Source organism: Pongo abelii, chromosome 16, assembly GCF_028885655.2.
Source record: "Pongo abelii isolate AG06213 chromosome 16, NHGRI_mPonAbe1-v2.0_pri, whole genome shotgun sequence".
Classification (NCBI taxonomy): domain Eukaryota; kingdom Metazoa; phylum Chordata; class Mammalia; order Primates; family Hominidae; genus Pongo; species Pongo abelii.
In genome coordinates, this window is record NC_072001.2 from 68791775 (window position 1) to 68807962 (window position 16188).

General features: G+C 34.9%; 1 protein-coding gene and 1 non-coding gene across 8 annotated transcripts in view; both read right to left on the reverse strand.

Moving 5' to 3' along the window:
- The window catches only part of DENND4A (DENN domain containing 4A), a 144237-nt gene that overhangs the window by 36109 nt on the left and 91940 nt on the right, over window positions 1-16188 (reverse strand). For 5 of the 7 annotated variants that reach the window (XM_054532805.2, XM_054532803.2, XM_024232690.2 and 2 more), the window contains 8 exons: window positions 13325-13460; window positions 12763-12969; window positions 12220-12348; window positions 11512-11653; window positions 11000-11131; window positions 7727-7843; window positions 6828-6959; window positions 861-1957 (listed from right to left, as the gene is read on the reverse strand). In XM_054532805.2, coding sequence (XP_054388780.1) covers window positions 861-1957; window positions 6828-6959; window positions 7727-7843; window positions 11000-11131; window positions 11512-11653; window positions 12220-12348; window positions 12763-12969; window positions 13325-13460 — 2092 coding nt within the window. The remainder of the gene's footprint in view (window positions 1-860; window positions 1958-6827; window positions 6960-7726; window positions 7844-10999; window positions 11132-11511; window positions 11654-12219; window positions 12349-12762; window positions 12970-13324; window positions 13461-16188) is intronic. The other 2 variants (XM_054532807.1, XM_024232687.2) reach the window with 2 other exon arrangements.
- Window positions 7295-7398, reverse strand: LOC112129282 (small nucleolar RNA U13). The gene has a single exon (XR_002911689.2). It is a non-coding gene; the product is annotated as a small nucleolar RNA U13 (small nucleolar RNA).

Below are 16188 nucleotides of genomic sequence, written 5' to 3' on the forward strand. Positions count from 1 at the left end.
TTTGCCAATGGTCCTAAGTCATACCTCTGTAAGTATTCCAACTGAGGCCCTCCTCCCTCTGGCAGCTCCTGAATCTAGCTATTATGATTCCAGTACCATGAAACTTCTGAGAACTTGATTTCTCACAGACGTTCTACTTACCCTTCTCATGCAGTATCAAGTATTTGGAAAATGTCTTCAAGGAAGAAAATATTCAGTGTATTTGAGGCCCTTAAAGTCTTCAATTTTGTCTCTCTAACCCACAAGGTCCCAAAAGTTCTGATAAGGGAAAGCCTAGATTTACAACCTAGGGCTTCATGCCCATAATTAGCAAATCCCCTCAGGGAGAAAGTGGCTCTAGAACTTCAGCTCACCTCTCTAGAATCCTGCCTCTCTGCTTTCTAGTTACTTCAGCAGTTCTCTGATGACTTTAAACAGATACTTTCTCTATTTCATCTAGCTTTTAGCTCTTAGGGGAAGGTATGTAAGTCTATCATAAGTTACTCCATCCTAACCAGAAGGGCAAATCATATGCCTGACTGGTAATTTTTGAGGGCATATTGGACACATTATCTGGAAAAAAAATCTGCATATTGAAGGAAATACTGAAATTCAGTAAGTACTTTCATGTAACACTAATTCTTACTCCAGCTACAAATCACTGTCTTTCAAAACTGAACTACAAATACAACCTTAGTAAGTTTTCTTTTCTTTTAAGTTATTATTTCAGTTCCAATTCTGATACTTACAAAACTTACATACCCCATGAGTCCTTTTTATAAAGCTATGTTTAGAAGAATAGTTAAAACAAGTAAGGGGCTTTTGGTGGTGATGGGTGTGTGTGTGTGACATTAAAAGTAGCAAATACTAACCAAACTTACCTTAGATGATGTGGTGTACATGGTGAATCTTGAATACCATTTGCTTGCTTTCTCTGCAACTCCTTTTCCAGCAGTGAACATACTGTTTCTTAGAACATCTAGTTTAGGTACTAGTAGTGTATCTAAGTTAAATGAAGGTGATGAGTGGGTTAATGTATCCTGAGATTCTTCCCTAAATGGGCAAGTAGGTGAGAAGGCTGGAGAAGACCAAAGTCTATCCCTTGGTTTCTCCTCACTTTTTGTGTAACTTTTAGATTTGGTAAGTCTCACTGGCTTAGGAGAATTAGGAGGCAGACTAGATCTTCTGCATGCCTTGACCAATGGTGGACTTTTCTTATTTAATTTATCATCCCATGCCCGTTGTAAATCAATGCTTGGTGTACGACTTGTCAAAGGACTGCTCATGTTATTCATATACATCACGATTTCTTCAGCTAAATCACGCCTAGCAGATGGTGTTGAAATGCTTTTGCTATCATCTTCATCCTCCTCCTCTTCTTCTTTTTGCTGCTGTTCAGTCTCAGCAACCAAAAGAGAGAGGGGATCAAATCCTGTTGCGACATCAGTTTTTTCAAAAGGTTTTACTGAAAAGCTGCTGTTCATACGTTGAATCCTCTTGGGATTTTGTGTAGCAACACATCCTGCTTTTGATCCATCTGTTTCACTGTCTAAGTCTTCTAAGTCAAAAATAACAGGAGAATCCACTTTATCTGCTAAATAGTTAGAACCATCAAAAGGTGTATCATCATCACTAGATTCCTTTTCTAGACTGTCTCTTTTTGATCTTAAAGGTGGCTTCCCAATATCAAGAGTATTTGGTCTTGTGCTTTTTGAGATAACATTTGAAAGAATTTTTGCATCAGCTCCCAATTTTTCAACTATATCTCCAGGGGTTGCTTCCTGGTTAATTCTATTGAGCATAAATCCCATCAGTACCCCTCCACTAAGATTACGGTTTCTATTTCCCCAGACCACTTGCTGCTGCAAATTAGTTTCATTGTCACTTTTATGTCTTTTCCTGAAGCATCTACTTTGAATGTTTCGTGTTTCATTTGTATCCTCAAGAGATGATATTAAGAGCAGCTCAGGTGTGCTTTCTGAAAAACAAGTAAAGTGCTTTTAGCCATGAAAATATAATAGCAAATATAAGTCATCTTAAATATTTAAAATTCTAGTGATGAAAATGATAATAGCAAGCACTCACTGAGTGTCTGCTATTTGACAGATACTATACTAGACACTTTACTTATATTTCCTACTGTAAACATTCCAATATCCTTATGGGTTGAGAAAAAAGGAACACTCAGAGAGATTATCTAGCTCAGAGTTACCCAGTCCTTAAGAGACAGAACTGGGATTCAAATTCAGATTTGTCCAATTATAAAGGGTATGCTCCTAGACATCAGGATGTACTGCTTTTTAAAAATGTTATCAATTAAGATTTATATTTAATAATGAATTTATATTAATTCCACTAAATAAATTACAATGGTTTTACAATTGTGGTTATACTAGATGACCTTGAGATTCTGAGTCTTCCTTTTTTTTTAATTTTTATAATTTGCTAGACACAGGGTCTCACTATGTTGCCCAAGTTGGTCTTGAACTCTTGGGCTCAAGAAATTCTTCTGCTTTGGCTTCCCAAAGTGCTAGGATTATAGGCTTGAGCCACCATGCCCAGCCAAAATTGTGAATCTTCTGCTTATTAAAATGAAAAAAGAAAAAACATCCAAAACATGAAACAAAATAGAAGTATGTTAACTTTATCCATAAATAAAGGTTATTTTTAAAAACTCCAAGTCCTTATAACTATAAATGGGGCCAAATAATTTTACCCTTGCTTAACATATTGATTGCACATTTATACCAGTCAAATGTTAATGGCCACTTCACATTATTTGGAAATACTGTTCACTGCTTTCTACCAAATTACTTAGATGACAATACTAAAAGCAGAAATCTAGATCTCTGATCACTTTAATTGTTCTTACTATATGTGGGAGTCCTCTAAAGCATTAGTCTAGGTATAGCATCATCAACTATTCTTCTTACATGCTTTATCCACAGAATTAGCTCTCTGTAGCCAGACAAGTATTGAAAATGTGCCTTTTCTTGTCATGTGATGCATGCAAATGGCAGGGCAAGAGATAAGAGTGGATACTAGAGGTTATAAAAGCCTACATCTAATATTACTTAATAAGCATATACCGTTAACAAGAAAAATGACATATCAGAGAGGCAAAGTTTATTCTTTTTTTCATCAGCTTATGATTGAGGACACAGGAAATCAAGAACACACTTTCTTCTGATATTCTGGGAAATTTTCGGCTTGACAGGTTAAATATTACTAAAGACCTGGAGGAATCTTGTAACTAAAAGATAATACTCTGGAATTGCATTTAAATAGAAGTGCAAGGGTTCCTTTGCAAAGTCAGTGATATGCTATGACCTGAAGACCAAGTTGGCTATCAGACTTTACCAGAGGTTTGCAAACTATACCAATGAGCCAAATCTAGCCTGAGGCCTGTTTTTGTACAGTCTCAAATGGTTTCTACATTTGCAAAGGGTTGCAAAAATCATGCACCCAGAAGAATAGGTAACAGAGATTCTATGTGCCCTGCAAGGCTTGAAATACTTACTATTCGGCCTTTTACAAAAAAGTTTGCCTGATCCTAAGTTTACACACATGCTAAATTACACATGCTAGGCTGGATGCTGCATGCCTCTAACACAAAGACTCCAAACTATTTAACTTCCTTGGGCTAGGTGGCTCTATGACATAATTCTGGCCAGTGATATTAAAGTATAGTTTTTGAGGGTTTTTGGAAAAATTATTTCCTGACAAAAGAAATAGATATGGCTGGTGTTTCTCTTCCCATTCTTTTTGCCTTGATCGAATAGGTGATATGGGGAGTTACCAGTGGCTATACTGTAATCATGGTTAGGTCAAAAGAACTGATGGCAAAGCCCCTGAGCCAACATTTAGAGCAAGTGCTTACCTCTGAATTTCCTGTTTGAGAAAAATAAACTGCAACTTCTTCAAGCACTGTTAATCACATATTCTGAGACTTAAAGCTGAAAGTATGCCCAGCTGATATACTAGCCTCTTCTCATATCTTTGAACACTTTGTGGGATTCCTTTCTACCATACAGCCTTTTTATACATGCTTCCTTCTGCTTGGAATGCACCCTCTCAATTCCTCCTTTTTGACCCCTACCCTCATTTATTTCCCACTCATATTTGAAATTTAAGCTCAAAAATGATATGCTGAAGGAAGTCTTCCCTGACTAACAACCTGAAACCCAAGACATATCTATTATATGTTCTCATAGCAACTTACTGTCCTTTTTCATAGTATCTAATCTAAGAATACTTTCACATTTACTTGATTAATGTCTTCCCATCCCTTCTACCTGCTTTCTCCATGAAGGCAGGATCCATGTTTATTTTTTGTTTCTTATTATAATATACCCCCAGTAGCACCTGACATATAGTAGAATCTAAAAGAATATTTACTGAATGAATACTCTCTATTAGGCAGTAACTGCAGCCAACAAACCAACCTGGAATGTAATACATTATATTATAATATTAAAATATTATATTATGGGTAGCTAAGGATAAAAAGTAAAGGCACACTAAAACCAGAATTAGGCTTAGAGAAACATCTCAAAATTAAACTTCTCTGTGGTTGAACACTCAGTAATTCAATATGTATTTATTAAAATATTAAATTCTCAAGATAATCATGAGGGCTGGAGCAGAGGCTCACGCCTGTAATCCCAACATTTTGGAAGGCCGAGGCAGGTGGATTGCCTGAGTTGCCTGAGGTTGGGAATTTGAGACCAGCTTGGCCAACATGGTGAAACCCCGTCTCTACTAAAAATACAAAAATTAGCCAGGCGTGGTGGTGAAACCACGTCTCTACTAAAAATACAAAAATTAGCCAGGCGTGGTGGTGCATGCCTGTAATCCCATCTACTAGGGAGGCTGAGACATGAGAATTGCTTGAACCCAGGAAGCAGAGGTTGCAGTGAGCCAAGATCGTGCCACTGCACTACAGCCTGGGCACCAGAGTAAGACTCTGTCTCCAAAAAAAAAAAAAAAAAAAGATAGGGTGATGATTTTATTTCAATATCCAATCAAACATTAAAACATATCTTTGTTTATTATACTCCCATATATGTATATATTTACACACAAACACACGAGGGTGTTCAATGATACAAATAAAATATTCATATATTGTACTGCAAAACATAAATAAACCCAAAAAATGCTTTAAATCCTAGTATGTACAAGTATATAATAAGTATTCCTATATATCCCATGTATGGTCTTTGGCAGCAGTAATAAACCCATAGTACTTAATAGATGAGAGTTTTCAAGCCAAAAGCATCAAGGATAAACTAATAACTTTACTTCACACCAAATAAATCTACTCTACACTTTTATAAAATTCACTTGTTCAGCATATGCTTATTATTCTGACAAAATGTCAAGATCAAAGGATGGTGTACAATCATATTTAAATAAAAAAATTAAACACAGATCTTAAGAGGAGGGCAAGCATGAACAGACAGCAATGAAAGAACAATAAAATAAAGATCAAAGGCAAGTTATTAAGAGTTATAATTAGAAAATTAGTTACAAAGTACTAAATGGTTGTGAAACAACTCTATGACATTGAGGAAAAATTTTTTAATGTTTATGTTATAACAATTATCTAAGAAAGAAATGCAAAATAAGAGTTATAGGTGATCTAACTTTCTTTTGTTTGTTTGATAGATAGAGTAGGGTTCTGCAAACTTTTTCTGTCAAGGGCTAAAGAGTAAATATTGTAGTCTTTGCAGGCCATGTGGTCTCTGTCACAACTCTGCTGTTGCAATGCAAAAACAGCCACAGATGATACGTAAATGAATGAGCATGTCTGTGTTCCCACAACTGTATTTATGAAAACTGATGTTTGAATTTCATAAAATTTTCATGTGTCCCACAATATTAGTCTCCTTTGATTATTTTCTGACAATTTAAAACTATAAAAACCATCGTAGCTTGGTTAGCTTGCAGGCTAGTATAATAATAGGCTTCAGGGCAAATTTGGTCCTTGGGCCTTAGTTTGCCTTTCCCTGAGCTAGAGGCATATCTAACTGTGTTGCAAAAAAAACAAACACCATTGCAGCAAAAAACAGAGATATTTCAGCCTTGACAGCACATGTTCTTCAATATTTTTTATATTACATCATCATGCAAAAGTAAGCTAATACAAAAAAATTTATTAGGTAATCACACTATTAACACTGAAAACTCCAAATCTTATGTCTATTTAATCCCCTAAAAATGGTCTGGTAAAAAACTTTGAGGCCAAATATTATTCTACTTCTAATCTGACTTTTCTATTAACTATTGATAATTTATGTGACCTGCCAATCACTGAAGTATGCTTTAGTTTTCTCATCTTTAAAATAGTGTTAATATCCCCCTTGATACAAGCATTTCTATATTAATAAATATAAAATAATATATAAGAAGACCTTGAAAAGAAAAATTATTGGGTATTGTTACTTAAACTATCTGAAGGACTATCCTCTTGCCTCTGGAAAAACAGGAATAATATGAAAACTAATAAGCCATATACTTCATTTGAAACTTAACTAGGTGTATGGTACCCTCAGACTCATCACCTCTTCTGATGTCACTTTCCCCTTCCAAAAAGTCCCAACAGTCTAAACTCAAAAGATAGTATACAAGCTGGAGGTTTACCCCTATGCCTTGCTATAATACAAGCTTGAACACAGCATGTTATAAAATATAGAACTCAATTTACTAAGCTATGCCATGAGAGGCTGCACAAAATATTTTTTAAAATCTCCTTGGAGAATTAAGACTATTAAAAAAATAAGTATTCACTAGTTATACAGATACAATTTATTCTGCACATAACACAAGCGTACTATTCAACTTACCCATGCTTTCTCCTGATATTTTATCAGCACTGTTGTTACTTGTACCAGTGAGGCGAACGATACTGGAAGAATTTTGGTAACTGAGCTTAGGAAGGCAGTCAGCACTTCCTTTTGCACTCTCACTCTCTGACACTGTAAAGATGAAAATGAAAATGTTAATAAAATGAAATCTATATACACTGTAGGAGGTATCAAGAGAAGTTTTCAGTTCTACATATTTTTACTTGAAAATAGGTGATAAGAAAATATTGAACACCTCTATATCTGTTTGTCAACCACAAATAAGTGATTTCACTTATTTGAGGCCTCGAAGTGTAGATCAAACTACTGAATACTAATCACGCATGAGGTCCGTGCACAAATTTTATATTTCCTCACTGATTGTAAAGGAGTGCTTTTGGTGGAGTGGGGAAGGGGGTAAATATAATCACAATCCATTAAACAAACTTTTTTTTTTTCTTTTTTCAGGTCAGATGGGTAATGTGCTGATGTTGTAACAAGGTTCAAGGGTGGCACATCTCACAAACATGGATGAATACCCAATCATCATGCTGATGAACTACAAAAGGATCACAAGCTTTAAAATATTGTTAAATCTCAAAAAAGAAATAGTTTCAAGAAATGTATATACAGTTCTACTAAATACATGTATTTTGGGAGTTACATAGCATTCATTCTAATGGTATTTGATTTGGGAAGTTTTTGCCACTGAGGCTATATACTTCATACATAAAGCATTTGTATGAGAGTATGTGGTGGCTAGAGGGCACGTAATGGGAGAAAAGAAAGAGTGATAATGGAAAAATGGAAAGTAAAACCAGCACTTTTATAAAATCACCTGCATTTTCTGTGAATATAAGTTCTCAATTTTATACAATATCAACTTAAACAATACCTACAGGAACTACAATCACTCCCTTTTTTATCTTTTTCTTCTTGAATGTCTTCAGTAGATGTATCCCCTCTTCTAACTTCATCTTTAGATAATGAATTATATCCAAGATCAGACTGGCCACCTGGTAAAAACAAAAATAAACAAAACTCTATTAGAAACTTCTTTAGTGAGTGCAACTGGAATTAGCAGCAACAGACTAGTGTTTGGATTTTCTTATAAATTTTTTTCTGGACAACTTCCAATTTAAAGCATTATTTTGTTAGCTACCCTTAAAGCATTATTTTGTTAGCTACCCCTTCCATTGTCTCTATTAATATAAGAAAGAGATGATCTCGAAATAATTTACTCTTGGTTCCACACTGTAGTCAAAAGTAACTACATACATTCACACTACTATATGAGCTCCAAGAGATACAGACAAACCAGACATTCTTTATACAAGTCCATGACCTTTCTAGCTGAAAGTTTGAGTTTCAACTAAGCAATGGAGAAATCTGCAAAGAATTTATAACAGAACATTCATACATAGGTCACTAGAGCTAAATGTCTAAATGATTTTACAAAAATATTGGATTTCTTCAAATTTATTGATAGGTAATTAATTTTTAAAAAAATTCAGCTGAATAATCATTGAACTGTATGTGAGTACAAATACATGGGAATGAGATAAAAATCTAGTGTTAAAGATATTGTTAAGAAAAGCAAAAGGTGCTGGGCGCAGTGATTCATGCCTATAATCCCAGCATTTTTGAAGGCTGAGGCAGGCAGATCACTTGAGCCCAGGAGTTTGAGACCAGCCTGGGTAACACAGTGAGACCTCATCTCTACTAAAAATAAAAAATAAAAAAAATTAGCCAGGCATGGTGGCATGCACCTATAGACACTTCTTGGGAGGCTTCTTGGGAGGCTGAGGTGGGAAGATCACTTGAGCTCAGGAGTTCAAGGCTGCAGTGAACTATGATTGCACCCCTGCACTCCAGTCTGGGCGACAGAGTGAGACCCTGTCTCAAAGAAAGGAAAAAGGTCTATCAATATAAAAAAATTTCTAATACACTGTTTTGCTAAAGAGGCTCTGCATCATTTTTAGAAAATCGTTTTCACCAGATTAGTCACAAAAGATAAGGTTTTGAATCCTAGTTTTCTATCTTAGGAGACATGTGATTTTAAGTAACAATGTAACCTTTTTGTTTGGATTTGAAGTTCCCAAATTTGTAAAACATAAGGTTCTTATTATTATATGAGACTATATATGAAAAATGTTTATAAACTTGTAAAGCACTCTCTAAAGAAATTATATTATGTATCACTAGATATTCACTTTAATATCTTTGTTATAATTTTCAGTTTTTATTTTTTCTAATCAAACTTCAGGTCCATTTCTAAAAGAACTATAAATAGAAAAATCTGAGAATAATCTTGATGAAATTCATGCTTTTATTAGGTTTTGCACTATTTTAAAATAGCCTTTTTTTTTTTTTGAGACAGAGTCTCAACTATGTTGCCCAGGCTGGAGTGCAGTGGCGTGATCTTGGCTCACTCCAACCTCCACCTCCTGAGTTCAAGCAATTCTCGTGCCTACGCCTCCCAAGTAGCTGGGATTACAGGAATGTGCCACCATGCCTAGCTAATTTTTGCATTTTTAGTAGAGATGGTGTTTCGCCATGTTGGCCAGGCTGGTCTCGAACTCCTGGCCTCAAGTGACCTGCCTGCCTTGGCCTCCCAAAATTACAGGTGTGAGCCACTGCACCAGGTCTAAGATAGCCTTTTTAAAAGCCACAGTTAAAAGATAAGATTTCTTCATTTGTAAGAGATAATGCCAAAGGATAACTATTACAACTGATTAAAATCACACTGCATAATCAAGGAATAAAATCAATCAAGGAAGAATAACTATGAATATTAGATTTCAACAAAATGAGCTTACATTTATTAAACTTAAAAGTAGGTATAAAGTAAGACAGACCAAAATAATATTGACATTTGCAGAGATAGGGGCCTTCATATTTTATTAGCAATGCTTCAATTTTTAAAGTTTCTGTCCTTTAAGAGTTTACTCTTATCTGTAGTCAAAAGTCGTGTAATTTTTGAAATGTAATAATAAAAAGAACAGAATTATGTAAATAATTTATTTTTAAGTGTGTCAATTGTAATAATCGTTAAGAAAAGCTGATATACAAACTTATACTTCTATGAAATTAATGCCATCTTTGGCACTATAATTCTAGCACTGAAGTATACAATTCTATATACACATATATAAACATACACATAAAATATACAATTCTATATACACATATATAAATACATATACATATATTATGTGTATATGTATTATACACACATGTTATACATATACTACTACACATACATATATAATATTATACATATATTATTTTATATATATATATATATATATATAAATTTTTTTTTTTGAGACAGGGTCTCACTCTGTCACCCAAGCTGGAGTGCAGTGGCTTGATCATGGCTCACTGCAGCCTCAACCTCCTGGGTTCAAGCAATTCTCCTACCTCAGCCTCCCTAGTATCTGGGACCACAGGCACGAGACACCATGCCCAGCTAATTTTTGTATTTTTGTAAAGACAGGGTTTCGTTATGTTGCCCAGACAGTCTCAAACTCCTGGGCTCAAGTGAACCACCCACCTTGGCTTCCCAAGGTGCTGGGATTACAGGCATGAGCTATCACACCCAGCCTTAAAATGCTATATTTTTATATATTTACAATTTTTTATTACAACTTTTAAAATCACTTAAGACTCAGAAGTTGCAAAAACATTACAGTATAGAGAGTTCCTTGGTACTATTCACCTAGCTTCCCCCAATGATAACACCTTACATAACCATAGTACATTGTCAAAACCAGGAAATTGATGTTGGTACAATACTATTAACTTAGATACAGAGCTATACTTCTTTTTTTAAAAAACTCTAATATCATTTTCATAATTTCAAAGAATTTATTATAAGAAAATGATAGGGCAAACAGATCTATGTCTATGCAGAGTTAACTGGATTATCATGTACTAAATACTTGAATAAAGTGATTTATAACCTCTCTTAAAACTTTTATTTCTATTCAAATAAAGAATGGATAAAATTTCATATAGTTATTAAATCTAATATCAAATAAAATACGTAATATAAATTAAAAAGTGACAGTTAAACATATCACTGAAAATGAAAATGTAAAAAAACATAGGCTAGCAAATCTAGTTTTAAAAATGTACTATAATAAATGTATACATAAGCATACACAAACCTGTACTAGATCTATCATCAGTAGCATATACTTTGATTAAACCCGTATTAAAAGATGCCTGCTCCACAGTGTGTGTCCCATGACCACTATCCATGCTGCCATGACTAACAGCATCCAGGTCACTGCCATCTGCTTAAGAACACAATTTGACAGCATTTTACTACTCAAAGAGGTACCAAAAATACACATTAATTTGTTGCTCAAGCTAATAATCCACCAATGTAATACTGAACATGAAAAGTGCCACATACTTAGCAAAATACAACTATAACAAAGAAACCTATTGTGAGTTATTAATGAACACTAAAACACACACAAAGGTCATCAGAAGTTGAAACATTTAAACAGAAGTGAAATCCGATGGTTTTTAAATGGGAAGAGTAACATAATTTGCTTAATAAAACTAAAAACTAAAACATTCAATATTTTAAAACTATTTAAAATTTCTAAAAATGTAAACTGTAGCTAATCAATTAATTTTGAAGAACAAGTAAAACACGTACATCCCTTACCTGAGAGAGTTGTTTGTGATAAGTGTGCATGTTTCTTTAAAGCTCTTTTGAATTGTGTTACTCCTAAAACAACATTTCTTACTTTTGTCCAAAGAAAATAGCCACTACGACTTCTTGAAGGCCAGGTACTTTCCAAAACAGCCTATTCATTCAACAAAATAAAATAATTAGTAAAATAATTTTTATAAGTGAACATATATTGGTTTCAGAATAAAGCTAAAGAATATCAAAGTAGGCCAGGAGTGGTGGCTCACGCCTGTAATCCCAGCAATTTGGGAGGCTGAGGCAGGTGGATCACTTGAGCCCAGGAATTCAAGACCAGCCTGGGCAACAAGGTGAAACCCCGCCTCTCCAAAAAATATGAAAATTAGCCAGGCATGGTGGCACATGCCTGTAGTCCCAGCTACTCAGGAGGCTCAGGTGGGAAGATCAATTGAGCCTGGGAGGTCAAGGCTACAGTGAACGATGATTGAGCCACTGCACTCTAGCCTGGGTGACAGAGTGAGACCCTGTTTCAAAGAAAGAAAAAATCAAAGTAGATTGTGTAACATAAAAGAGAACTAAAGTCTTCCTTGATTGACAAAATGTATTTTATATACTCTAAAATAAATGCCAAATAACCCGCTGCATAAATTATTTCTGCCATTAAATTTAACGTTGTATAATGACAAAAGTAATACTCTTTATCCATTAAACCAAGGTATTTACCTTATTATAATAACCATAAGTAATGGCATTGGGGTCAATACCAGCTTTCTGCATTTCAAAAAGCACTCGAACTGCAAGCACTGGCTGATCATATTGTCCACATAGTTGCATAAGAATGCGGTAGCATACCTGAAATACAAGTTCAAAATTGTACAGAAACACAGATGTCACCATGTACATAAATATAGAATAAAATAATGCATTTTAAACAATAATTGTGGCAGGGCACAGTGGCTCATGCCTGTAATTCCAACATTTTGGGAGGGCAAGGCAGGTGAATCTCTTGAGCCCAGGAGCTTCTGACTAACCTAGACCACATAGTGAGACTCTGTCTCTACAAAAAAATTAAAAAATTAGCCAGGCGTGGTGGCACATGACTGTAGTCACAGCTATCTGGGAGGCTAAAATGGGAGGACTGCATCTCTTGAGCTCAAGAGGTTAAGACTGCAGTGAGCCGCGACTGCATCACTGCACTCCAGCCTGGGTGACAGAGTGAGACCCCGTCTCAAAAAATAATAATAATAACAATAAAATAATTGTTACCTCATCAGGCGGATCCATCTTCTTTGACTGCATTTTTTTAAGCACATCATATGCTGTTTTCAGAGCCCTGACTTTTGAATGACAGACTTTCACATAAGCTGGGAGACAAATAAACCACAGTCCATAACAGTGGCGCAGTAGACACCTAGACCACATCTGAGGGATGGAAGAGTACCTCTTTGCAATTTTATGGGCTGATTTAATTTCCTGGAAAAAATATAAAGATCTTACTAATAAATTTATGCACTTAGGCATCTTTATTTAACTGAGTGCTAAACAAGTCACATGCTTTTATAATGTTTCCATAACAAAATATGTCTGTAATTAATGTGTTTTCAAGTTTCTGTTTGAATCTGTACTAAACAGCATATAAAATAAAGTTCTAGGACAAGAGAACTAGTTAATTTCTTGAAGTCAGATTGCTCCATCTTCAGAGTGCTTTAGGGAACATAATAATCTAGTAATAGTTATATATGAAGTGATAAAGCATACTACGGGAGGATAAATATCCAATTTATTTCTTGTTCTAAAATTTGATTACATGAAGAATGCGATAAAGTACCTGTTTTGTTCTTCTGAACATGGGCGAAGGGCTATTAGGACTACTTGATTTTGAAGGCAATTTGTTCTTCTTTGCTTGTAGAAATCCTTCAGGTCTTTCAAATAAATTGTTCCTAAGAACTGGAAATCCATTATAGCTGTTTTAGAAAAAACAAAACAAAACAAAAAACAGTTCTCAAGCACACATAGATGATCATAGTGGTTACAGGTTAATATAATTATGACCAATAACTTCTTCACTTAGAATTTAACTATCTTTCTTTGTCAGGCTGTAATATATACTCAACAAATATTCATGCTAATGTTGCTCTTCTTACTATAATAATTAGAAATGTAATAGCCAAATTCAGACTCAAGTTAGTTTTTGAGGAAAAGGGAAAAACATATAAATGAACATGACATCCAACTCCAAGGTAACTTAAGCAAACTTTTAAAAGTTAGTACTCTTGTTAATACATAGCAAACATATTAGATAATATGACAGTTGGTAAAAGGCCCACCAAATTAAGACTCTTTCAAAAAGGGCAATCATTAATGTCATTGCTTTGGATTAACATATTTACTGTTGAACCTCCCTTCTTAGAAAGATGCAAATAACAATCTTAGGTTTAGCACATTAGCACACCAGGCCTTGCTCTCACATTCTCATGAACTGGTTTGTCAGGTTAGCTAGTGGGTTCAGGGCATCATTTATGAGAAAGAAAATTGAGAAGGTTAAATAAGAGGAAGAAAAGGTTAGAGTAGGTGCTCTATTAGGAGGTAAACCTAATAAGGGTGCTAGACCAAGATGCTCTGGACATTTCAAAGCTAGCAGCTAGGCTGGGTGCAATTAGTGCATGCCTATAATCCCAGTTACTCAGGAAACTAAGGCAGGAGGACCGCCTGAGCCCAGGAACTCAAGGCTGTAGTGCACTATGGTTCTGCCAGTGAACAGCCATTGCACTCTAGCCTGGACAACATAGTGAAACTTCATTAATAAGTAAGTAAATAAGTGAAAGGCAGCAGTTATGAAAAAGATATGCTGAAAGAAACCAAAGCAGCCCCCTGAGCAATACATTTAACCTATTTAAGAATACTATATAATATTTTCTTAAAAGCATATAGTTTTAAGAAGAAACCTAACTATAATGAAAGAGGGTAGACAATATTTTTTATATATTACTATAGTCAAATTCCATAGAATAAGAAAATGTTAGTAATGATTCAATGTTGAGTAGCAAACAGCAAAGAAATCCAGGAAAACCATGTCCCTTAAAAAATTCATTGTATGTATATGATGAGATAATAAGACCATTTTGTGTGTCTTATTTCAAATTATTTTACATAGACAATGTAAGTTTATGAGTAATCTCTTATGAGGCAGACTCTGTGCTCATTAAGGACATTTATGGTGTTTTCCCAATTATGATAATGATTATACCAAAATTACATTGGTAGTCTGAAGAAAAAAAATGACAGATTCTAAAAAAACAGAAACGTTTTCAGATAAGTAATTTTCTTTTCATTTTATTTTTTGATTTATGTCTGTTCCGTCGCCCAAGCTGGAGTGCAGGAGCTCAATCATGGCTCACTGCAGTCTCAACCTCCCAGGCTCAAGTGATCCTCCCACCTCAGCCTCCTGAGTAGCTGGGACCACAGGTGTGCACCACCACGCCCAGCTATTTTTTTAAAATTATTTGTAGAGATAAGGTCTTGCTATGTTGCACAGGCTGAAATAATGTGGTTTTTTTTGGAGACAGAGTCTCGTTCTGTCACCCAGGCTGGAGTGCAGTGGCATGATCTCGGCTCACTGCAACCTCCACCTCCCCGGTTCAAGGAATTCTCCTGCCTCAGCCTCCCAAACAGCTGGGATTACAGGCGCCTGCAACCACGCTTAGCTAATTTTTGTATTTTTAGCAGAGACAGGGTTTTCACCATGTTGGCCAGGTTGGTCTCCAACTCCTGACCTCAAGTGATCCGCCCACCTCAGCCTCCCAAAGTGCTGGGATTACAGGCATGAGCCACCGCGTCTGGCCAAATTTTCTTAGAGTTAAAGGACTAAATCTAAAAATAAAATTTAAATTAAAAAGTTAAAACCAAACCACGAAACACAAAACTCGAAATGACACATACCAAAAGACAAATAAGCATAAAGTACAAAAGAGATTAAAAAATGAGAACTTGTTTAGAAAGACAAAGAGAGGAAGAGAGAAATTAAGAGAAATATTTTAAATATCTTTGACAGAAGACATTTAAAAAGTGATACGAACATCATCATCAGTGGATGAAAAGAGTAGAAATCAAGTGGCCTCTGATTAATCAACATAAACATCTATCACACCACTTTTTCATCTGTAAAAGGAAGAATTTAATCCAAGTCATAAACATCCCCAAAGATGTCTTGAAAAATCCTTTCTCAATGAAAATAACAAACTATGATTCAATGGGTGATAGATGTGAAATAGTTTTAGAATCTTTAAACAAAGTAACAAAGTATTATTGCAGAATTAAGAAATCTTTTAAACTCTAAAAGAAACTACAATTTTAAGTAAAAATAAATGTATATTGGGAACTAAATAATGCATTCACCTCTATAATAGCCCTTATTTTACTGTGCTCAGGACTTTTCTCTCTTCTTCACTAGACTTGAAGGCAGGGACAATATATCATTCAAGTCTATATACTTAGCACAGTGTCTAACAAAATTCCCTAAATTAACAATGATCAATTCCAATAATTCTGAATTTCCATGACTTAAAACTCATGAAAAAAATTAGTAACTTAAAAAATTATATCGTACAAATCAAGGCCACAAAGATTGGCTCTAAATTAGATTTAATCTTTTCGTAAACCAAGGCTATATTAATCAATCTGTGTATGAGATGA